The sequence below is a fragment of the Suricata suricatta genome, chromosome 12, assembly GCF_006229205.1.
Source record: "Suricata suricatta isolate VVHF042 chromosome 12, meerkat_22Aug2017_6uvM2_HiC, whole genome shotgun sequence".
Lineage (NCBI taxonomy): Eukaryota > Metazoa > Chordata > Mammalia > Carnivora > Herpestidae > Suricata > Suricata suricatta.
The window spans coordinates 77,433,953-77,459,854 of record NC_043711.1 but is presented as its reverse complement, the minus strand read 5'-3'; the positions used below and the strand labels follow the sequence as shown (position 1 = coordinate 77,459,854).

General features: G+C 39.3%; 1 protein-coding gene across 3 annotated transcripts in view; it reads left to right on the top strand.

The window, feature by feature from the left end:
* ATRN (attractin) overlaps positions 1-25,902 on the top strand; it is a 152,598-nt gene that overhangs the window by 17,583 nt on the left and 109,113 nt on the right. For all 3 annotated transcript variants that reach the window (XM_029919212.1, XM_029919213.1, XM_029919214.1), the window contains exons 2-3: positions 18,040-18,123; positions 21,613-21,726. In XM_029919212.1, coding sequence (XP_029775072.1) covers positions 18,040-18,123; positions 21,613-21,726 — 198 coding nt within the window. The remainder of the gene's footprint in view (positions 1-18,039; positions 18,124-21,612; positions 21,727-25,902) is intronic.

Sequence of the window (25,902 nt, the reverse complement as noted above, 5' to 3'; positions counted from 1 at the left end):
AACAAACTTAATAGCAACCGAAAAGCTGTGACAGCAAAACCCAGGATGGCGGCAAGTTAGTGGATCTGGCTATCTGACCATTTGAATTTTTAGTGAATTTAAATTATAAAGCAAAATTGAATGGCAGTTCAGTCTGGGCTCAGCACATTAGAGGATTGTTTAGGTAAAATACAACGTATCCACATAATGGAATACTGTAAAGGGAGTAGCTATAAAAAGGAACAAGGACTATGTCTATATATGCTATGTGGTCATCTTGAGAATATATTGTTAAGTGATAAAAGCAAGGAGCAGAACAGTGGTACTGTGTGCTACAGTTTTTCAAAGAAAGGGGCCTATGAATATGTAAATGTGTATTGTTGTGTATACACACAGATCTACCAAAGGAATGCTAAACCAGAAACTAATAAATATGGCTACTCTAAGGAGAGAGAGGGGGTTGGGTGGAAGAAACGGTAAGGAACCTAGACTTAGAATATACTTTGTTTTGTGAATTAGGCTTTAGAGTCATGTAAATGCCTTATCATATTATAAAAGAAAAATAAAATGAGAGGAAAAATTCCAAAAAATCAAATGTAAAATTAGATAAGTGAACTAAATGTATATCAGGTTTGAGGCATACAGAGTATTTCAAGTGACCCTGAAACATAGTAATGTGACTATAAGTTTCTACTGGGATATACCCCTAAGGACAAAGAACTGCAAAGATGCCATAAGCTGATTTTAATAATCAGATACTTGGTAATAATATTGGTAATGTTATTCTGGAGGTTATGTGTTGTAAGATTGTAGGCAGGTAGATAGTTACATTGGATTGAAGCTATAGATTTTGGTATGGAAAAGAGATACAATCAAAGAAATTGGGTAAGAATCCAGGGATCTTAAATTTTCCTCAGAAGTGTCAGTATAAACTCATGATATCTTTTCTTTTCTTTTCATTTTCTTTTATTTATTTATTTGTTTGTTTGTTTCTTTCTTTATTTTAAGTAAGCTTCATGCCCAGCATGGGGCTTGAACTCATGACGCGAAGATTGAGTCACGTGCTCTACCAACAGAGTCAGTCAGGTGCCCCTGTGTTTTCTTTTTTAAAAATGTATTTCCTAGTTCTCTCTACTAAAAAATCTGAGAACCCCACCTGGACAATTTTAGTTTCAACTATAGTTAAGCACTTCTAGTTTCAGACTTTGTTCTCTAAATAATAATTCCCAATAAAAGGAAAAAGGAAGCCAGGAAATCTATAAAATGAGCTCAGGACATCTTTCCATATCACAAAACAAGATTCTGTTCGTATTGATGGTAGGATAGCTTTTTCTATGCTGACACTCCTGAGAACAACCAAAAAAAAAAAGGAAAATAATTTAAAAAAAAATCTGTTTAAGACTTTGGAAACTGAGCAAGGCAGACAGCAAGGACTTGAAAGATTCATATTTTAGAGAAGGAAAGCTCAGAGGGGTGAGGCCAGCTTTCGGTATAGCTTTTCCCTTGGAGTGATTGGCTGATTTGAAATGTGCATCTAAGAGTTTGAACAAAGTGGTGGCGGAGAGGCTGAGATTCTAAGTAGAGTTTTTGGTAGTTAATGTTAGGGGACAAATTTGGAGTTCAGAGCCTGCAAAGAAGGAAGGGCAATGGAAAGCACCCCAGGCTTTTAGTTGGGAACTTTGAAGGATAGGCTATATCTTAAGGATTAGCTCTCACAAAGGCTGAAGCCCTGCTTTCAAATCACCTTAGTCCTTGATTGGATTAAGGAGACCTGCTCCTAGCTTTATTGCTTGCTAGAAGTAAGTGTAAGTTTTCTCTAAAGAAAGATGACCAATCATCAAGTTATTTGTATAGTTTTTATGTATTTACTGATAACATGTATTTACATATATCTGTATATATTTTATATCTACAACATATTTATAAAACTTAGCCTGGCATTAAATTAAGAAATAACCAGATATATAAAAATAAAAGAATTGACTAAAAAAAAAATCAAGAGAGAAAACATAATTGAAGCAGACTCATAGATTTCTAGTACAAGTGGGATAGTATAGACCTGTTTCTCTGCTAAGTCTAGCTATACATCCTAGAATTGGTACAAAAGACAACCAAAAGAGAATTCTGAAAGGTTGTAAGAAGAAGAGGTGAGCTGGTTTGGGACCACAGGAGTAGAACAATCTAGCCATAAGGAATAGTGCATCCCTCTACCCAACAGAAAAAGGCCTCCAAGACCCATGCTTCCTGACCTCCTGACCTGCAATAGAAATCAGTCCAGGTAAGCTCATTCCTTCCATGAATCCAGTGGAAGTCCCTATAGGGATCCCTGTGTGGCTCAGTTGGTTAAGCATCCAACTTCAATTCAGGTCATGATTGTAGTTTGTGAGTTCAAGCCCTGCATCAGGCTCTGTGCTAACAGCTCATAGCCTGGAGCCTGCTTCAGATTCTGTGTCTCCCTATCTTTGCTCCCTCCACCCCCCACGCTCTGTCTCTCTCAAAAATAAATGTTAAAAAAAATTTAATGGAAGTTCCTTTGAACATTTTAGGCAGGCTTAATATCATAACCAAGGGGGATCAATTAGGAATCCCACTGAATATAAGTGTGGAGACAAAGCACTCTTTTTCCTACCTTTCTTAAGCCTTCCCTTTTCCACTGAAAGATACCAAGGCAGGTGGGCAGAACTAGCAAGTGATACTCAGAGCAGCAATCATTCCAGTCTGAGAAGCATCTTTGTCCTTGAGGACTTGAGGGTCTCCTCCCCTACCCTAAGATACCGGGGTGAAGCACTAGTGGCAAAAAGAACACAGTTGCAAGTGGCCTGGTCCAGGGAAGTCTCTTCGGTTATGTGGGCTTCTCCCCTAGCCAGAGATACAGGGGCAGGTGGGTGGAACTGGCAAGAGGGACCCACCTATGGGAAGCAGCGTGTTCTGGGAAGCCTTTTTGTCTCTGTGGGTTCAAGACTTGCCTTTCCCACTCAGAGATACTGGGAAGCTGGGGCGGGGATAGGGAGACCTGGGGCCATCACACATCACACCCTTCCTCCACCAAGAGGCGTCTGGCAGCCTGGCTTGGGGAAACTCCTTTCATCCCTTCAGGCAGCATCAGCAGGGACCCTTGGGAGCCCAGTGGCACCAGATACACAGAGAAGGCCAAATAATACCACAAAGAGTCTGAAAATTAATCTGCCTTTGGAATAATAGCCCAGAAAAGTGCTAAAATAAAATATTTAATAAGGCCTTATGTTAGTGACTTCTAACATAATAGACAAAATATTCAGTGTACAATAGAAACTTGCTTGACATGGCAGTAACAAAGTAAATTGCAACTTGAATCAGAAAAGACAACAGACACCCGCCCAAGATGAATCAGATACTGGATTTTTCTCATAAGAATTTCAAAGCAGCTGTCATAAAAATGCTTCACAATCAGTTAAAAAATATTTTGAAATAAAAGCACAAAATCTCAGCAAAGAACTAAATAAAATTAACTAGAATCAAATTACAAATGAAATTAGAACCAAATGGAAATCTTAGAGTTGAAAACCACAGTAACAACAATATTCCCCCTTCCCCCCCCCCACACTTATTGTATGGGTTCAATACATAATGGAATTCCATAAATTCCATTAGTAGAATGATGGTGACAGAGGTTAGAATTAGTAAACCTGAGACCTGAACAATAGAGTTCTTCCAGTCTAAACAACAGAGAGAAAACAGACTTGAAAAAATTGATCTGTGGGACAAGATATAATACTTGTATAACTGGAGTCCCAGAAGGAAGTGAGAGTGGGGCTGAGAGTATTTGAAAGAAATAACAGCTGAAAACTCACCAAATTTGGCAAAAGAAACAAACCTCCAGGTCTAAGAAACTGTAAACCCCATACAAGAGAAACTCAAATCCACACCAAGATGCATTATAATCAAACTCTTGAAATCTGAAAGTGTGAGATAGATACAAGGTTAATGCACAGAAGTCCATTGCTTTCCTATGTACCAGCAATGAAGAAGTGGAATTTGAAATTAAAGACACAATACCATTTATATTAGCACCACCAAAGTGAAATACTTAGGCATAGGTCTAGCAAAATATGTAGAAGATCTATATGAGGAAAACTACACACTCTGCTGAACAAAATCTAAGAACTAAGTACATGGAGATACATTTCTTGCTCATGGATGGGAAGACTCACTGTTGTCAAGATACCAGTTTTTCTCTTCATTTCAACTTGATCTATAAATTCAATGTAATCCCAAGCAAAATCCCAGTGCATTATTTTGTGGATATTGGCAAACTGATTCTAACGTTTACATGGAGAAACCAAAGACCTAGAGTAGTCCGCACAATATTGTAAGAGAAGAGCAAAGTTGGAGGAGCAACACTACCCGACTTCACGACTTGCTGTAGAGCTGCCGTCATCAAGACGGTGTCGTAATGGTGAAAGAATAGGCAAATAGATCAATGGAACAGTATAGAAAGCCTAGAAACCTAAGGACAAAGAAAGGTTTCTTGAAAGCAGCCAGAGGGAAATGAATGCCTGTTCATGTAACAGTGATTTCTTATCTGAACCATGGTAACCAGTGGAAGTGGCACATTATTTCTTAAGTGTCGAAATAAAATAACTGTCATTTGTGAATTCTGTATTCAGCAGAACTGTCCCTCAGGAATTAAAGGGAAATAAAAACATTTTCAGATGATGGAAAATAAAAAAGAATTTGTTGCTAGCAGATCTAGCATTAAAGATGGGCTAAATGAAATTCTTGAAACAAATGATAAAAGAGTAAATCTTGGAATATCAGGAAAAAAGAAGAAACAATGGAGAGAGCAGAAATACAGGTACATATAGTAATAGACTTGCCTTTTCCTCCTGAGTTTTAGCAATCATACTTGCTGACTGAATAAAAACTATAAAGTCATCTGATACTAAATATGATGATATTTAAGATGATGAGGATAAAGGTTGCCACACTCCACTGAAAGTGGCAGAACATTATACCAGTAGATTGTTATAAGTCACAGTTGTTTATTCTGGTACTTGGAGTAAACACTAAGAAAACTGTATACAAATAATAGAGTGGCCTACTTGAGCCTTAACATTTCCGTAATTACTATAAATGTAATAATTATCTAAATAAAATATAAATGCAGATTGGATGAAAAAATGTGACTCAACTATATGCTGCTTATAGGAAAGTCACTTCAAATTCAGTAACATGTAGGTAGAAAGTAAAAGAATGGAAAAAGTATTCTATGCAAGCATTAACTGAAAGAATAAAAGGGGCAGGAATGGCTATACTAATAATTGACAAATTATATTTTTATTTTTATTAAAATATTTTTAACATTTATTTATTTTTGAGAGACAGAGAGCAGGAGCTCTGTCTTAACTGACTGAGCCTCAACAAATTGTATTTTAGAGCAAAGACAATTACCAGAGACAAAGAGGAACATTGCATAAAGATAAAATGACAGATTGGGGCACATGGGTGGCTCAAGTCAGTTAAGCGTCCAACTTTGGGTCAAGTCATGATCTCACAGTTTATGGGTTCGAGCCCTGAGTCGGGCTCTGTGCTGACAACTTCCTGCTTCAGATTCGGTGTCTCCCTCTCTCTGCCCCTCATCTGCTTGTCCTCTGTCTCTGTCTCTCAAAAATAAATAGACATTAAAAAAATTAAAAATAAAGATAAAATAACAGTCTAAATATTGCCAGGGGTTAAGAATGTGGAGTGGCGGGTGAGGTGGGGTGGAGGGAGATGAGGGAGGGAGCTGTATGGTTACAAAAGGGCATATGAGGAATCCTCATAGGGCTAGAACCACTTAGTATTCTTGACTGTGGTGATAGATGCATGAACCTACACAGGTGACAGAATTATATAGAAATTACACACGCGTATACACACACACACACACGTTTAAGTAAAACTAAAAATCTGAGTAGGATTGATTTATCAACATCAGTATTCTAGTTACGATATTTTACTGTTGTTTTGAAAAATGTTACCATTTGGGAAACTTGGTCAAAGTATACAAGGATTCACTGTATTATTTATAACTGCATGTGAATCTATTATTTCAACTAAAATTTAAATTATTAAAAAAAAAAACAGGTTCAAGGAGGCAAGTAGACAGGACAGCTAACTGCAGTATTGGATTCTGAATTGGGTCTTGGAACCGAAGGAGGACATTATTGGAGACACGCAGAAGTCAGCAGTTAAAATGATTAAAAACAGACTTTGAAATAATTGATTGATAGCTTTAAGAATCTAACTGACAAGATCAACAACTTCAGCAAAGAATTAAAATAAAAAAAAAAGAACTAACAGGGTGCCAGCCTGGCTCAGTTGGTTAAGTATCTGACCCTTGATTTCTGCTCAGGTCATACATGATCTCATGTTTGTAAGCCCTGTTCAAGTGTGGAGCCAGCTTAGGATTCGCTGTCTCCCCCATTGTTCTTGCCCCATACACAAGTGCATTCATTCATTCACTCTCTCTCTCTCAAAAAAAAAAAATTAACAGAAACCGAAGATACAATAACTGATTTTAGGAATTTAGATATAGATGAAGAAAGAATCAATGAACTGTAAGATATGTTGGGAAAACATGGCTGGACAGAAGGCCAGAGAGGCAAAGGGATACAAAATTCTCTGTCATTTGTGAGCTTGCTTGTGCTGTGCTCTCTCTTTGTCTCTCAGACATACACACAGTGGATTTTCTATGAACCACTTGAGAATAAGATATATCTATCTCATGGCCCTTGGCCCCTTAAAGTAATTTAGGGGCACCTGGGTGGCTCAGTCAGTTGAGCATCTGACTCTTGATTTCTTGCAGTTTGTGAGTTCTAGCCCCATGTCCAGCTCTGTGCTGACAGTGTGGAACCTGCTTGGGATTCTCTCCTGCCACCCCTTCTGCCCCTCTCCTGTGCGTGCATGCTCTCTCTCAAAAATAAACTTAAAAAAAATTTTTTTTTAAATAGTATGTATTTTCGCACATGTACCCCAATGTTCATAGCAGCAATGTCAACAATAGCCAAATCATGGAAGGAGCTTAAATGTCCATCACCTGACTAATGGATCAAGAAGATGTGGTATATATTCACGATGGAGTACTACATGGCAATGAGAGGGAATGACATATGGCCCTACGTAGGAGAGTGGATGGACCTTGAGGGTGTCATGCTGAGTGAAGTAAGCCAGGCAGAGAAGGACAGAAACCATATGTTTGCACTCATAGGTCTAGCAGGAAAACAAGAGAGACCTAATGGAGAACCAGGGGGAGCAGAGGAGGGAGAGAGAGTTGGGGAGCGAGAGGGATGCAAAACTTGAGAGACTATTGAAAGCTGAGAATGAACTGAGGGTTGAAGGGGAAGGGGGAGGGGGGGAAAGAGGTGGTGGTGATGGTGGAGGGCACTTAAGGGGAAGAGCACTGGGTGTTGTATGGAAAATAATTTGACAATAAAATATTATGGAGGGAAAAAATTAGTAAATACATGATTGAATAAAAAAAATAGTGTGTATTTTCTAAGAATAGTGATAGTTTTAAGCGACTTAAGTATTAAGGTACTGTTTTCACCTTCAGTAAATTTAATACTGATATAATATCTTTATTGTTTGCACTGTATTTTTTCAATTGACCTAATAATGTCCTTTATATTATTTGCTTCCCCCACCTCCAGTACCAGATCCAGTCTAGGGTTGGGTATTGCATCAAATCTTTGTCTCTTTAGCCTACTTTAATCTAGAACATGGGTCAGCAAATATTTTTTGTAAAGGACCAAATAGTAAATATTTTCTCCTTTGTCTCTGTTTAGTTATTTACTTCTGCTCTCGTAACATGAACATTGACAGTAAGGAAAAGGCCATGGCTGTGCTCCAATAACATTTATTTACATGAACAATCAGGCAGGATATGGCCTAAGGACTGGTTTGCTGACTCCTGATCTAGAACATTTCTAATGCCTTTCTTCCTTAATTTATTTTGTAACGATATTGACATTCTTTCATCAGTACATCCTCTTCTTTTAATCTACTTCCCTATTTTGCCTTTGTTTCTTGTTTCCTCATGGTTAGATTCAGGTTATGCATCCTCGGTCAGAATACTGCATAGGTGACGGGGTATCCCTTCTCAGGATATTACACTTGGAGGCAGATGATGCCTGTCTCTCCTTTATTTTTTATATTAATTTTGTTCTCCTGTTTGAGGTATTGTCTTTCCCCCCCCACTATCTAATCACTTTTATTTCCTCCTTACAGCCAATAAGCAGTATGTGAGGAAACACTTAAAAGCCATGCATATATCCTGCTCCTTGTTAGGTTTTCCTCCTCCTTTTTTAACATCCATTGATGTCAAAAATATTTTAATAGTCTTCTCTCAGATTAACAGAACAAAGATTTTAAGACACTTTTCCTGGGGCACCTGGGTGGTTCAGTTGGTTGGGTGTCTGACTTTGGCTCAGGTCATGATTTTGCGGTTCATGAGTTTGAGCCCCAAGTTAGGCTCTCTGCTGACAGAGCCTGGAGCCTGCTTCAGATTCTATGTCTCCCTCTCCGTCTGACCTTTGCCTGCTCATGTTCTGTTCCTCTCTCTCTCAAAAATAAATAAAAACATTAAAAAATTAAAACACTTTTAATTGACATAGAGAATACTACAACATATAGTTACTGTGCTCTTCAAAATAGTCATGAATTAAAAAGGAAATCACCCTGAGAGTATGAAATTTTGAACTGAATGATAATAAAAGTATTATATATCAGAAGATGGGCTACAACTAAATGCAATACAGAGAATGAAAGTTAGGGCTTTTCATGCATACATTAAAAAAGAAAGATTGAAAATCAATGATTTGTTTTCAACCAAAAATATAGAAGAACTGCAAAATACATTCAAAGTCATTAGAGTAGAAAAGACAAAATTGAGGGGTGCCTGGTTGGCTCAGTCAGTGAAGTGTGTGACTCTTGATCTCAGGGTTGTGAGTTTGAGCCCAGGTTGATTGTAGAGATTACTTTAAAAAAAATCTAAAAAAAAAAGAGACAAAAAGAAAAGAAAATTGATAAGCTGCTGAGAAATTGATAAAGAGAAAAAGACAGAAATCAATAATGATATCAATAATGATAGGACATCACCGTAGAACCTAGATACATTGGAAACATCATAGGAGGATATTAGTAATAAGTTTATTCTGATAAATATGAAGAATTTAGGTGAAATGGCAAACTCTAATAAAACCAACTTGCTTAAAAGAAAACTTCAGGCTCCGATGGCTTTACCAGTGAATTCTTTCAAACTTTTACCAGAGAACTAGCACCAATCTTATACAGACTCTTCTACTGCATAAGAAAGTAGGTAAAATTCTTGTTTTTATACAGCCAGCATAATTCTGTTATCAAAACCTGACAAAGAAAAAGCAGGTCAGTCTAATTTACCAACATACAAAAAATTTTAAGCAAAATACTTGCAAACTGCAGAATATCAAAAGAATAATGACCAAGTTTGGTTTATTTGAGAAATTTAAGGTCAATTTAATATTTGAAAATCAGTATCATTTACAGCATTAATAGAATAAGGGAGAAAAAGCAAATGATCATTAGATCAGGGTTTTTTTTTAATAGAATTCAATACTCACTAATGTTAAAAATCTTTAGTAAACTAAGAATACAAAGGTACTTCCTTAATCTGGTATGAAGGAAGGGTTTTGCAAAGAACTTAGGGTAAATATCACACTGGTGTAACACTGAAAGCTTTCTTCTGAGATTGAGAACAAGACACGGATACTTACCATCGCCAATTTTTTTCCCTATCATAATGGAGATTTAACTAATTGTAATAAGGCTAGAAAAATAATAAAGTCATAAATATTGGAAAGGAAAAAATGAAAGTCTATTTTTTTTAACAGCAGATATGCTTGTATTATTCATAGTTTTTGCCTGGATAATCAGGAGAATGGTGGTACCGTATCACAGAAATGAAAATTTCTTTGTTAAAAAAATATGGAAGTGGTATTTAAAGTTTTGGGGCAGTATGAGATCAATATGACTTCCATTAGAGAAGCAGATTGAGGTTGGAGCCCTAGGGCATTCCTACAACTAGAGACTGGGACATGCAGGTGGATTTAGCAGAAGGGATTGAGAAGAAGTTGTCTGTGAATTCAGAGTGGAGGGTTTTGGAAACCAAGTGAGGAAAGTGTTTTAAGAAAGAGGGAGGCATCAGCAATTTCAAATGCTTGTATACCTTAACAGAAGAATTTGGAAGTGGGGAGAGGGTAGGGGGGTGGCTGAAGAGGTTAGGGTTAAAGCCTCCCGTTGGAATGTGTTAAGAAATGAGGAGAGGGGCGCCTGAGTGGCTAAGTCGGTTAACCGCCTGGCTCCAGCTTCAGCTCAGGTCATGATCTCATGGTTCATGGCCTGTGTTGGGCTCACCCTGCGTTGGGCTCTGTGCTGACAGCTAGCTCAGAGCCTGGAGCCTGTTTCGGATTCTGTATCTCCTTCTCTCTCTGACCCTCCCCTGCGCACACTGTCTCTCTCTGTCTCTCAAAAATAAATAAAAGGCATTAAAAAATTAAAATAAAAAAGAAATTAGTAGGTGAGAGTGTTGTCAGTGAGAGTAGCTAATTCTCAAGACTTTTACTGTGAAAGTGAGCAAAGAAGTGGCTGCAACAGGAGAGGAACATGAGCTAAAGGGAGTTTTTTTTTTTTTTTAAAGTTCATTTACTTTTGAGAGTGAGAGAGCATACATGTGTGAGTGGGGCAGGAGCGGGGGTTGGGGGGTGGGACAGAGGATCTGAGTGTCTCTGCACTGACGGTAGAGAGACCTAGTGTGGAGCTTGAACTCTCAAACCATGAGATCATGAGATCTTGACCCGAGCCGAAGGCAGATGCTCCAAGGGAGTTTAGTTTTTAGGATGGGAATCCAACAACATCTCTTGCTGATCCAGTAGAGAGACTGGGGGGTAAGGGTTGTGCTGGGGACCTGATTGAGTAGAATTTGAGGATTCTGGACCCAGGTAGAAGGTTTAAACTTAGATGGATTTAGATAGTTTATCCATTATAACTGGGGGAAAGGAAGGCAAAGTACATGCACTTAGTGATTGGAAGAAAATATTTTTTCTTCTAATTTATTTCTTCTATTACTATTCACTTAGTGCCGTTAGGATGCCAGGCACATTTCTAGGCACTGGAATTAGTGAACATAACAGACAAAAATCTTTACTGTCATGAGGTTTACATTCCTCTGGGGGAAAACAGACATGAAATGAGTAAGTAAAGCAAGTCCTTGATCATCCGCTGAAATTGAAGAGGAAGAAGGTTTGGGAAGTTGAAAGAAAGTAAGGTATAAAAGTGAATTGACCAGGAAAATGGAAGGATTGTTGTCCCGCAGTGCTGAGAATCTATTTGAGATGTGTGTTTATAAATGTGAAGTAAGGGGTGCCTGGTGGCTCAGTCGGTTACAGGTCTGAGTTTGGCTCTAGTCATGATGTCAGGGTTCGTGAGTTCGAGCCTCATGTCGGGCTCAGAGCCTGGAGCTTGCTTCAGATTCTGTGTATCCATTTCTCTCTGCCCCTCGCCTGCTTATGCTCTCTCTCTCAAAAGTAAATAAACATTAAAATAAATAAATAAAGTGAAGTAAGACCGGTCAGCACAATGTCATGTCTCTAGTTTTATCCAGCTACTACTTGCATATACCAAGTAAGCAGAGTTGGGTTCAGCCAGGTTTAGGGCTTGTTGTATGCGTAATTTCAGCTTGCTAAGGTGCCACTGAGTGTGAAATGCACCCTTACCTCATGTACTACTAAGAAAAGAAAACACTTCTTTAAACTGTGACATGCCATTGATTTTACAGTGCATCCTGATTTCTGGGCTATTAGGAAAAGTGTTCATCTCAGAATTAGTGAAATTAGTAGTTGGGATGGTTTTACTTGAAAGCAACAGAAATGCCAAACTTAAATGGACTTGAGCTATGAAGAGGAGCCAAGGGGGCAATATGAGGAACATGCACCCTACATGAGACTTGTTTCCTTGGCTCTCCCAACTGCAAGCCCTCTGCTTTTCTTGAGCCAGCTTGCTGTGCGGACCTACAGGAAACTTACAGGATCTAGGATCTGTTGTGATCCTTCCAGACAGAGAGAACTGGTGTATAACTGGGCCAGTGAAGCCAGGGGCATGGATGATGAAGGGCAGATCCTGGAAAGTGTGATGCTGCACTCATGGAGTATAGTAGGCCAACATATTGCTGAATGAATGGGCAGAATATTACCTGTGCTTGAGGTCAGGGCAGTGCTGGGAGACCTGAGAGCAGAGAAGGTTCATACTTTGACGGGATGGAAGTGGAGGATGGTACACCCACTTGGGAAACATTTTGGCAGTTTCTGTAAATTTAGACATTGTATCTATAATTTGATCCAGTGATTTCACTTTTATGTATTTATCTGAGAGGAATGTCCACACATGCCCACACAAAGGCTTGTACACAGTATTCTTAGCATCTTTATTCATAAGAGCCTCTAACTACATAATTCAAGCGTCCATCAACAGGAGAATGAATAAACTGGTTGTGGTATATTCATACAGTAGGATACTACTCAGCAAGTGGAAGGAGCAAACTACAGATACACACGATACTGAGAAAACATTTTGCTGATCAAAAGAAATGAGGGACAAGAGTGTCTCCGTATGACTTTATTAAATTAGGTTGTATAAAACTGGTCTATAGTGATAGAAATAAGACCAGTGTTAGGAGAGATTACCTGCAAAGTGGTGTGAAGGAACTTTTAGGGGTAACACGACCTGTTTTATGTGCTGTTTGGGAGGGTTCCACATGTGTGTATGTTTGTCAAAACCTAACAGATGGTACATTTAAGGTGCCATTTGTTGTATATGAATTATTCCTCACTAAGATTGATTCATATTTTTGGAAGAAACCAAGTCACTATAGCAGTCATACGTAATACTATATGTAAATAGATTATATTATGACAGTAAAACTGTCAGGTTAAGAAATAAAACCTGGGGCGTCTGGGTGGCTCAGTCAATTAAGCGTTGGACTTTGGCTCAGGTCATGATCTCACAGTTTGTGAGTTCGAGCCCCACGTCGGGCTCTGTGCTGACAGCTTGGAGCCTGCTTCAGATTCTGTGTCTCCCCCTCTCTCTGCCCCTCCCCAGCTCATGCTCTGTCTCTCTCTGTCTGTCAATAATAAATAAATGTTAAAAATTTTTTTTAAGAAACAAAACCTATGTCCTGTTTAGAAGAAAGAAACTTTTGAAAAATTGGTAAGGAAATATGAAAATTAAAAGTCTGATAAAGAGCGGTGGCCCAGGAAAACAACAAAAAAATCAGTAATTATGATAATAGACAAGGTGGAATGTGAACATCAAACTATATAAATGGGTTATGATAAAATGGACAATTTATGAAGATCTAATAGTTATGGAGTTTATATAGCTAAATGGCTAAATACATAAAGCAAAAATAATGTGGCAAATGTGTCATGGTATAGGATTTCGATAAGATCTTGTACAGAACAGTAAGAATATAAGGAAGTTGAATATTACATTCAATAAACTGAATTACACATATGTAGTAGTTTACATTTCCTATAATAGATTATCTTTTTTTTTTTTTAAATGTCCAAGGAACTTTGGGTCAGAGTTTATCAAATGTCCAACATACTTGACCATAAAGAAAATCTTAACAGGTGAGAAAAGTTGAGGTTTTTTTTTTTTTAGGCCACATTGCCTGGTAATAATGCAAATAAATTAGAAAGAAATAATTATGAAGTGACTTCTTTGAAACCCACCTCCTTTAGAGGGTTCCCCTATTTTCCCTGTATTTGTGTCTACCACAGAATCACCCTCAGCAGCATATTCTTGAATTGGAAACTTGGTAGAAGCAATAAGTTAATTCTTTTATTTATTTATTTATTTTTTAATGTTTATTTTTTGAGAGAGAGACAGAGACAGAGTGTGACTGGGGGAGGGGAGACAGAGAGGGGGACACAGAATCCAAAGCAGGCTCTAGCACAGAGCCTGACGTGGGGCCTCGAACTCATCAACCGTGAGATCATGACCTGAGCTGAAGTCTGATGCTTTAACTGAGCAATCTAGGCTCCCCAAGTTAATTCTTTATACTTCTGGTTTTGTTTTGTTGAAAAGTCTTTATGTTTTAATCCGATGCCTTTGTGTGACTGCTAGTGAACTGAGCATAAGCAATACTGGTGTCTGTAGCTGGATTGCCAACAAGAATATAAAATTTGACCTGAAAGTATAGTTGATATTCCTGGCCTTCCCCTTTCAAATCTCTCTAAATTTTCAGTAACCACTTGTTAGCCATTCACTGGAACATAGGGAATTTTAAGTTAAAAGAACTTATTTATTTATCTATGTATGTATCTATTTATTTATTACAAATGTGACTTCATTTTGTTTATTTATTTTTAATGTTTATTTATTTTTGAGAGAGAGCAAGACAGAGTGCAAACGGGGGGTGCGGGGGGCAGAGAGAGAGGGAGCCACAGAATCCGAAGCAGGCTCTAGGCTCCAAGCTGTTAGTACAGAACCCTGCCTGGGGCTCGAACTCACAAACCGTGAAATCATGACCTGAGCCAAGATCAAGAGTTGGACACTTAACCAACTGAGCCACCCAGCTGCCCTTCAAGTTAAAAATTTAAAAGAAATAAGAGTACCTAATACAGGGAGGATGTGGAAAATAGCATATTCTCATGTATGCTCTGTGCAAATGTGAGTTGTTACAGCCTTTTTGAAAATAATTTGGCAGCTTGTTTAACAATTAAAATTCATATTCCTTTGGCCCAGTAAGCCTCCTCCTAAGATTCTATTCTTAGAAATTAAAGCACAAGTAAGGCCATATGTATAGGGATATTTATTGCAGCAATGTGCATAATACCAACTGACTGAAAACAAAATGAATGTTAGTAGGAGAAAGGGGGAGAAAACCTCTATAGGTTCGAATATTATGCTTCATGAAAAAGTGAATTAGACTATTACCTGTTTAGTTGGAGAGATTCTCACAAAGTTTTGTTCAGTGAGAAAAGGAAGATACAAAAATGTTTGTATAATAATTGACTTATATAGCCAAAAATTAAGAGAACTGTGCATATATCATGGCCTCATGCGTATGAAGAAAAATAGTTAAGAATGTTTACTAGGTGGTTAAATGTTTATCTTACTGTTGGGGTGGGTGAAGGTATTCTTGGGGAGAGAAGTTACAAAAGGAGAATTGTCCTTTAGTTGACAGAAAGCCTGTCTGTGATCATAACTATGCATTATCTGTAAAATCATGTAAATGCTAGATTTAAAAATACTAAGTAGATATTTAAAATAAAAATGACATATTTCTTTTCTAAAAGTGATGCTGATTTGCAAATACCTATGCATGTCTATATGAAGTCTATAGAAAACCTTAGCAAAACAAGCATAGTAGAAAGCCAGAAAACATTTTGAGCTAGAAGGGCCTAACGTATGTCCATACACACATATACAATCAGCCAATAAGCAGTGGGAAGTTTATTTGCTCATAAACCAGGCATGGTCTCTGGGGTTGGTTGGTGCTGCGTTCATGGACCTTTGCATTCCTTTGGTTGGTCATCCTTGGTATTGGCTTCCTGTTCATCCTCATAGCATAATGACTGCATTGCTAAGATGGAGTTTGGGGCACAAATTGGTTATAATAGTGTGAGAGGAAGGTGCAGAGAGCAGAATTGGGCAAAGGAAGAAGTTGAACTTCAGTGTAGGCCAGACAAAGGCGTGGCTTAGGAGCAAGGACTGGTCAGGGTTGTTTCCTGTTGGATTGAAATGCTTTCTACCCTCTGTGGTATGAACTGCCCTGGGCAGGGTATGACCTGGGGCAAGGCAGCTCCTGAAGGAAATGACAGCTGGAAGTTGCCGGTTAACCAAGCTGTAAGTCCTTCCTCAAAAGGGAGATTATGTGTTGAATCTCCGTCTACCACACTGTCTTTCTTAAGGAGAAAATACTTCCTGGAAGGTCTCCATCAGGACTTTCCCTGACATTTAAGTATTTGATTACATGCTGTGATAGAAACTAGTAATGACCCTTCGGCTCCTTTTTCCACTACTCTAATGAAGGGAATCCTGATTTTTCACTGAGTACATGATCATTTGGAATAGTGGCTACAGTTCTCAGCCTCCTGCATTTAGATAAATTAAGTTTTGGCTGATGGGATAGAAGTTGAATTGTCTTGTTTGCCTTAGAAGGGGTGTGTGTGTGCTTTGTTTTCTTTTCCTCCTTCCTGCTGAGTAGAATGTGGGAATAAAAGCTGGAGTTTGAGCAGCCATCTTGGATTATGAGGTGGAAGCCACATTTTGAGGATGACAAAGCAACTAGATAGAAGAACATTAGGTCCCTGATGTTTATGGAAGTCCCTTATATTCTCTGTATTTCTTAACTATGGACTTTATTATCTTGGTTAAGACATTACTATTTCTGTTTTTCTGTCAGTTGTGTTAGGACCTAATCTTAACTGATAACACATTTCTAATCAGTTATTGTCAGAGGGCACAGGAAACCATGATTGGCCCAGACTAATCTTTTTGGGGTTAGAATAGATGTTGAGAGTAAGATATGGAGATACTAATATCCAGATAAGTACAGTCCAGAGGGAGAGGAGGACAAAAGGCCAAGAAGGATTTGCAGGTAATGATGATTGTGATGGACCATGGAATCTTAACTTAAATAAGTGGGAAAGTCAAATGCATGTGTGGTGGGTGATGAGCATGAAGAGATAGTTCAGTGGATTGGAGGTCCCCATGGGCTGATAACTCACTGGAAATGGAGAACTAGGCTAAATGAACTTGAGAGAGAAGGATGGTGGCCAGAAGGTAGGATGACTATAATGAAGAGTTTGGTGCTCATGCAGTTACAGTAATGGCAGGGCCCAGAAGAGTGGGTGACTAATATGGGTGAGGAAAAAAACAACAACTGTTAATGATGAAGTTAAGAAATGGGTTCTGATTAGAACATCTTGGATGTTGATGTAGTTGAATGAAGTAGATGTTAATATCAGAGGGCAACAAGGCGTAACTGGAATGTTAGTAGGTAAGTCAGAAAGTAAGGGAGCCAGATCCAAAGGAGAACATCTGTTTCACAGAGCTCACATTGATGATGGAAGAGGGATGAAAGATGATCTGGAAAAAGCAATGTGGAAGGAAATAGCATCCTTCTTAAATTTTAAAAAGTTCTATATAGGAAAAGATAACCAGACACAAAATATAAAGAAAAAAGTAAACTGAGAAAATTCATTTATAGTACAATTTACATGCAGATGGGAGCTCTTTAATATAAAAAGAGCTCCTAAACATTAATTTGAAAAAGACAACGCGGTAGCAAAGTGGGCAAAGAATATGGAATTTTAATTCACAGAGGAGGAAATACAGATGACCAAAACATATAAGAAGATATTTAAGTATCAGGGTTATATCAGCCAAAACATTAATGAGATACCAGGATTTGGCTATCATATCATCAGGACCTAAAAATATTGATAAACTTCAGACTTGGCACGAGTGTGGCAAGACAGGTGCTGAGGGCCGCTGCTCGTGGGATGTGGTAGATCCCCTTCAGAAGCAGCAGCCAAATAATGGCTGTGATTGGTCTGTTGTGTGTTGTGGCCAGATGTGCTTGCCCAACACAGTGATGCTTTCCACAGGGTCACCGTATTAAATACACTTTAGTCGTAACTATAACTGTGTGATCTTACTTTTTAAACACCAGCTCCTATTTATAAGTTCTTGTAGCCCTTTTCAGGGTAGCCATTTTCAAAGTATGATTTTTCTGTCTCAGAAAGATTTAGATATGCTTTTGTTTATTCCTGTTGGTTTTAATGTTTGTACCTCACCCCCTTCCTTAGGTTGATGGCAAGTATTTTTTTCATCTAGATTAGTATAATCTGCCTATAACGATCTGGTCATTTTCTTCTGCATATAGTATGCATTAATGTACCCACGATGCTTAACTTGCATTATTCGAGAATTAAGAAAGAGATTAATATGTGAAACTTTGATGGACTTACATTTTTTTGTTTGTTTTTTGCATTACAGACTAACTGGATCTTCTGGGTTTGTAACAGATGGACCTGGAAATTATAAATATAAAACAAAGTGCACATGGCTCATTGAAGGACAGTAAGTAGTAATGGCTGGTTTAAATTTTTTTTTTAGAGCTCAGTGTGGCATTACTTTTTTTACAAGTAAAATTAACCTATAGCATAAAGTACTTAATATATTTTTATTTGAAAACTTATCTGTCAAATGAATTTGATTTTATTAATCTTCATTGTGAATTTGAAAACAATTTTTGTATTGATTTAACAATATGAATGAATTGTACACACCAAAAGTTTGCATATTTTCAATTATGATACTTACAACTGTTGAATTTTTAAATGGTTTGCTTACAGCATTAGAAAGTTACAATATTATATCATTTTTCTAAGTACCTATTTTTATTGTGGGCAGGAAAATAAAAATAACTTCTTCTTCTCTCCATGGCAAATCTTTAAAGTGGTGTTTCTCAAACTTTTTGGTTTCAAGACCCCTTTACACTCTTAAATTTTGAAAATTCCAAATAACTTTTGTTTGTGGGTTATATCTGTGTTCATTATTTTATAAATTAATACTAAGGAAATTCCTTATTATCTCATTTAAAAGCAATAATAAACCAACTACATGTTAGCACAAAATGACATATTTTTATGAAAAAGGAAACCCTGTATTTAAAAAAAAAATCAGTGAGAAGAATGGGACCATGTTACGTTTTTGTAAAATGTCTTCTATGTCTGGCTCAATCGTAGATAGCTGGATTATCATATTTTCTTCTGTGTTCACTTTGTTAGAATATGTTATTGTGGTGGATGTATGTGAAGAAAATTAGGCTTCACTTGAATGTGTAGTAGGAAAAGGAAGGCTATCTTAATAACATTTTAAAATAATTTTGAATGGTTGTTGATACTGCATCAAAGCTTGTCAAGTGCTAATTTCTTAAGTGTAAATTGCAGTGTGGAATCTAACACATTATTAATGAACTTTTTGAATTTAAATTAACATCTTCTGGGTTTTCTTATACTTTTGAATGGATCTTTAAGCCTTGCATGGTTTTATAACAGGATACTTGGGTTATTTAGAAAATAATGGTTCACTGAACCACTCAGATCTTCCAAATTTTGATATATTTCATGATACAATATGAAAAAAAATCACATTGGTTCATGTCACCATTTAATCTCATCAGAAAATTTTAAGCATTGGGAAGTTTTATCTGTGTGCCAGAGACGAATTTTCCAAAACTAATTATTGCTTGAAAGCCTGTATTTTATCCTTGGCAGCAAATACTGCCAGTTGTTTTCTTTGAAGTGACAGACCTGCTTTCTTCATTTTTAAGGAAGTATCTACCAGATATCCAAAGTCTGAGTAACCATAGTTTGTTAGTTGCCCTTTCAAGTAAAAATGATAAGTAGTGTTCAAGAAAAAACTGACATGTTCAGCTCAGCACTCAAACAACTGTAAAAGCTATTTTCCTGGAGGCTGCAGTACTTTAATACACAGCAGAAATGCTTTATGCACACTTCCCAGCTTGTCAGGCAGAATAATTAGAAGATGGGTACTAATAAAATTAATAGTTTTTACCACTTAATAAAGATATCCTTAAATGAAACTCCTTTTTCCTTTGTCTGTGGACGTGTAGTGTCCACACTGTCGTGAAGAATAACAGTGGTTACTGTCATGGTTTGGTGCACTTTCACCCACCACAGCTCTGGCACCGTTAGTAAATGCCAGCGTGCTAAGAAAGGCACAGGGTGTGTTAGGGTTATTGTGCATATAGATTTAATCTCACAGACCACTTGAAAGGGTCCCAGGGCCCTGGCATTGTGAAGACCCCAGTTTGAGAATGGTTGCTTTAAGGAGTTGTTTGCTCTTGACCTTTCTATCAGTTTGTTCCTATCTGACATCCTTCTCCAGCATTCCTCCAAAAGTGCTCTTGGTGGTGGTTCCTCCTCAGCCTAAGCACAAAACTAGAACTCCTTCCTTTTCTTATCCCCATATTCAGCCTGCCAGTAAGTTCTGTCTGTTCTCCCTCTGGAATGTGTTCCCAGTCCATCTACGATCTCCCTTTCCTCGCCCATCTCTATGGTTGTTGTAAGACGCCAGCCACCCTCTGTTTTCTGGGCCACTGTGATAGCCTTGAAATTGGCCTCCCGGTGTTTGCTGTTGCCCCTTGCCCACCTCTCACTTCTTGTCTCCTGTGGTTTCCTCTTTTTGCCCTGTTTCAGACACACTGATTTTCTTCACATTGCCTGGGCACGTCAGCCCCTTTCTCCCTGAGATTTTAGGAGTGTGCCGTCCCCTCTGCCCGAAACATTGTTCCCCAGCTTTTTTCACGTGGCTTATCTCTTGTGATTCTCATCTCTTCCAAAGCTTTCTGGGGTAACTCCCTGCCACCTGTTGTATACATCACGTTCCTTACATTTCTTCACGGTAGTCATCATCAGCTGAGTCAACTAGTTAAGTACTTATTTAATTGTTTGCGGAGCGATGTTAGGTGGACACGTGTGGGGTAGAGGGGAGGCCTAGACTGGAGACATATAATTAGGCGTCACCAGGGTATATAAATGGTGCTGATTTTACCAAGAGCTTCTTGAGTGGAGTGTTTGGGTGGAAGCCAGGTTTGAGAGCAAAGTGGGTGAGTGGGATGTGAGGAAACAGAAAGCAAAGTCTTGTGTGGAGTTTCACTCTCTTCAGAGGAGAGAAGAGGGGTAGGTTGGGTAAGAGCTGGAAGGAGAGTTAACATTTGAAGTTTTTATGTTTTGTTGTTTTTTGTAAAATGTGTGAGACTTAAGGAGATTTAAATACGGGTGTGGGAAGTTCCAGATGAGAGTGAGATGTGAAGTGTTTAAGAGATGGAAGGAGGAGTAGACAGGTGTACCTGTTTTGGGAAATGGGGAGTTGAGAGATTTTTGTTGGAGTGCTGCGCTTAAGCTGGGAGGTGGGACCAAATGGTTTGAAATAGTAATTGGGAGTTAGTAGCAATTGTGGGGAAGGAGAGAGAGAATTAGTAGTAGGACTGCGGGCAGAATTAAAGTGCCAATTTGAAGTTGGTGAGCTGTGACCAGTCCTGGAACCAGCCTACCCAGTGTTGTGACTCCTTCTGGCACAGCTTAGTTTTCTTTGATTTAATCTGAGTCAGAGGAGATCACTGGTTTTCTCTAGACCAGGGCTTTGCCAGGTAGTTCCATGGAAAGGCAGAAGGGTAGGCAAGTTTAGAGAACTGGCAGTTGTGTCCGAGAAATGATGTAGTGTGGAATCTGAAATTGAATAGGGAAAGAAGTGCAGAAATCAAACAGGTAAAGGGTTGGTTCACAGGCATTTAAAGAACAGCCACTGTATGGGCTGTCGGGCCCGAAGAGGCATACACATGTCTGCTTTGTTTACCATTGTACGATGAGTGGTCTCTTGCACATAGGAAGTACAAAGTAAATCTTTGACAAATGAAGGAATGTCATTTATATACTATTAATTTCTTCTCTCCCTGTAAATTTATCTTTAAAAATCTGTTTTCTTCTCAAATGTTTGATAGTTATGCTGATTATTATAAATTCCTTTTTCTGTTCTTTTCAGGCCAAATAGAATAATGAGACTTCGTTTTAATCATTTTGCTACAGAGTGTAGTTGGGACCATTTATATGTTTATGATGGAGACTCCATTTACGCACCACTAGTTGCTGCCTTTAGGTAAGCTCTGCCCTATAGGTACTAGTTAATCATTATCTGATTTCTGATTTCAAACTTATCTCCTAGATTGCGAGCTTTTATAGCTTGTCACCTTTGTTATCACTTACCACCTTTATTACTTGGCGAGAGTACTAGTTCAGGAGTCCTTTGTCACTTGTGTGCTAGGCCTGACTTGGTTTCCTGTAGATACTGGTAAGTTTCTGGGCAGAGTACTGGACCTCTCATTTCAGTTTCCTGATCATGGGAGTAGTACTGAGTTTACTTACTCTTGTGGTGGTAGTGGAATTTACATTTAAAAAATGTTTTGTTCCTCATTGCACAGGCCTTCAGTAGTTATTTGCTGAATTCAGATTGAGTGTGTGTGTGCGCGCTAGCGTGCGTGTGGGCAGGCAGGTAGGTGTGTATTTATGTATATGCATTAATATGGGTGAAGGAAGCTTTTTGGAAAAATACACAGAAAATTAACAGCAGTTACCTGTGGAAAATGAGGAAAATACCAATTATGTATTGTGATTTTTTTAAGCAAGTATATTCTTTATTAGTAGTTAAACACTTAACACTAAATATATGGGGTATTCTGAGGTTACTTTCTGGGTTTCAGAGGTCCACTATGGACCCAGAGAGCAAGGTAGATAGGCCATGCTAAGCAGTAAAATGTCATTGTCCAAGTGTTGGGTGCGCTTATCTTTATACCATAATTTGAAGCATACCTTAGGTTATAGCAAGGCACCCCAAACTTCAACACAAGCGTGGAAACTGTATTATGCTGTTACCATGATAGTACTTGGGGGTTCACTTGACACTGAGTTCATGAATCAAAATTCATGGAGTCCCATGTGCCGGGCACTGTCGTCAGCTTGCCGGTAACCCTTGGGGGAGCGTCAGCCAAGCAAGTATGCATAACTCTGTGGCTCCCCTGGGTTGTGTGTCTGGTCCACCAACATGTGAAGCAACAACAGCGACAAAACAACTAGTGAGTGGCTTCTTTTTAATTTTATTTATTTATTTATTTATTTGTGGGGGGAGAGAAAGAGAGAGAGTGAGAGACTCTTAAGCAGGCTCCATGCTCAGCATGGAGCTTGACAGGGGGCTCGATCTCATGACCCTGGGATCATGATCTACCCCTTAATCGAGAGTCAGACACTCAACTGACCAATTCACCCAGGCATCCCTAAGTCAGTGACTTCAGAGAGAATCCAAAGTATATGTATATATGCACAGATTAACAGGAGGCTTTTTATGTTTCCCCAAAAAAGCTGGTTGCTTGAAAATATACATTAATTTATTGGTTATTTTAAAATTTAAACTGACAACATAGTGTGAATTTTCTAAGGTGTTAGTAAAAAAACATGTGCTTAAAAATCAAAATTTACCTGAAACACAAAACTCCTAAAAGCACCAATATGCAGAACACCTTGAGAATGACTGCTGAAGCCATGAGGGCTCTGTCACTGGGTGGGGGCAGAGGGGTGCTGCTGGGCCAGGAGCGCTCTGGGGAGAGGAGTCAAGCCGGTGCTGATGTGCGGCAGCCCAGAGTGGTGAGAGCCTGCTGGCAGACAGCCCCGCTAATAAGAAAAGAACCACACGGGATTCAGAAGCTGGGGACTGTTTATCCCAGTTCTGCCCCAGTCTCTGTATGAACCTGAACAGGTCATGTGAGTGCTCCAGTCCTTGGCTTCTTTTTTTTAAATTTATTTTTGAAAGAGAGAGAGAGACAGTGTGACCAGGGGAGGGTCAGAGAGAGAGAGGGAGACACAGAATCCGAAGCAGGCTCCAGGCTCTGAGCTGTCAGCACAGAGCCCGACGTGGGGCTCGAACCCACCAACCGTGAGATCATGACCTGACCCGAAGTCGGGCACTCAACCGACTGAGCCACCCAGGCACCCCTCTAGTCCTCAGCTTCTGCCCAAAGTGCTGGTGTTATACTGTGTTCCCTCTGAGTATGTTGCAAACTACAAAGTTTAATTTGATTCTGAGCTGGTCGATCACATTTATCTTCTACATTTTGAATTTCTGAATAAAATTTGTTTATCAGAGTTCCATTAGCAGACAAATCTGAGAATCGCTGGAGCAAGACTCTTGCAAGCTGTACCACATCTTGATTTCGTGGTGCCTTCAGTTCAGCAAATGTGTAAACGTAGCACCTTTGTGGAGCAGCTCCTCTGCTGGGATCTGTTGGTAGGAGATGCAGAGGTGGTAGCAGTGATGGAACAGAGAGAATACTTTTCCTTTCCAAGAACATTCTCCCAACAGAACATTATTCCTTTTAGAGGTTTTTTTGTTTTGTTTTTTGGTGGGGGAGTGACATATTGATAAGGCAGTTGTTTAGACCTCAATGAAGGGCTGTCAGAGGAGCCTCATGAAAAAGCCTCATGATGCTGTGGTCAGACCACAGTGCACAGAGTAGTCAAAGGCAGGCATTCCTCAGGTTCTCAGACCTTCTTTTACCAGGCGGAAGTACAGACCCTGCCTAGCCCACTGCTGGGCTCTGACCACCCTCCCCCACTTCCCACCCCGACTTTAAAAAATCTGGCTTACCTTCCACATCTCCCAGCCCTGAGGAGCGTCTAGTCTCGCAAGGAGACCTAGGATTGCTAGGAAACTTGAATAGTGTAGTTGGTGAAGTCAGGGTGTGCCCCAGGTGTGTTCATAGAGCCCGTGTCTGCCTGGCACCGTTATAATCAATATCTTTGAACAGAGATTTTCTAAAATAGTTCTAAACAGTGGTACTTTGTGTTTAAAATACAAGATTATATAGACCCCCAGGGCAGGTAGTTCTTGATTTGCCCAAGTTGAAAAACCGGCTGCCACCTGAGCTGTGTATTTATCTACCTGGGGGCAGGAGGTGGGGGGCGGTGGGAGGCAGCTCTGGGTGACAGCTGAATGGCATGCCTGCAGCATCACTTTCTCACCCACACACTTTCCATTGCTTTGCATGCTGGGTTGAGGCTGCATTTGTATTCATTTACCCTGTAAAAGTTTATTTTTATCATAAACCAGTTGTTTTATTTTCACACTAGGAGAAAGTAGCACATTCCAAAGCTGTCATAATGTCAGGTTTTCAAAGTATAAAGAAGCAAATGACCGATTCTCCCTGACAGTGGGGAAACTGACCCCCTTTCTCCAGCATCATGGACATCTAGAGTAGATGGCCTTCGCACCCCTTCTGTGATTCTGTCCTTTCTCCCTCTGCCCTGTCTATCATTTGTTCTGCACACTGAAATGTCCCCACCATAATATAAAGAATAAATATTGTTAGCCATCACTTACCGAACACCTACTAATGTGAGGCAATGTGTAAGCACTTCACATGCTATAATAGTTTGATTCTATTGTATCACTGCTGGGTGGATAGGATTTATCTCCATGTTCATTTGAGGACACTGAGGTTCCCAGATGTCCATGACATCCCCAGTGATGTGGGAGTGAGGACTGACGTTCCCTCTGGTCCTGAAACTCATGCTAGGAGAAGAGTGTGGGGTCTTTCACATGTGACTGAAGCCCCAAGTCATTCCTGGGCCAGTAGTATTTCTTATGGGAAGATTGCTTTCAGCATATCTGCTTCTAAGTGGTCCTCTTATAAGTACTTCCCCATTTAGCATTTCAAGGGGTTCTGATACATAAAACTGATGAAAGCCAATGTCACCTTTTCCAAGATGCCTTCCCTAGCTGCCCTTTCTAAAGTACCACTTTTTTTTTTTAATCTTTATTTATTTTTGAGAGAGAGAGCATGTTTGTGAGCCAGGGAGGAACACAGAGAGAGGGAGACACAGAATCTGAAGTCAGATGCTTAGCTGAGCTACCCAGGCTCCTGCCCCCCCTTTTAAGATATATTTCTTTATCTTGAGAGAGAGAAAGAGAGAGCCCATGCATGCATGCGTGAGCAGGGAAAGGGCAGAGAGACAAGGAAAGAGAAAATCCCAAGCGGGCTCTGCACTGCCAGCATGGAGCCCAATGTGGGGCTCAAACCCACCATGAGATCATGACCTCAGCCAAAATCAAGAGTTGGATTCTTAACCAACTGAGCCACTCAGGTGTCCCTTATTTTTGAGAGAGAGCTAGAGAACAGGAGGAGCAGAGGGCGAAAGAGAGACTCTTAAGCAGGTTTCATGCCCAGAGCGGGCCTTGAAACCAGGACCCTGGGATCATGACGAGCTGAAATCAAGAGCTGGACAC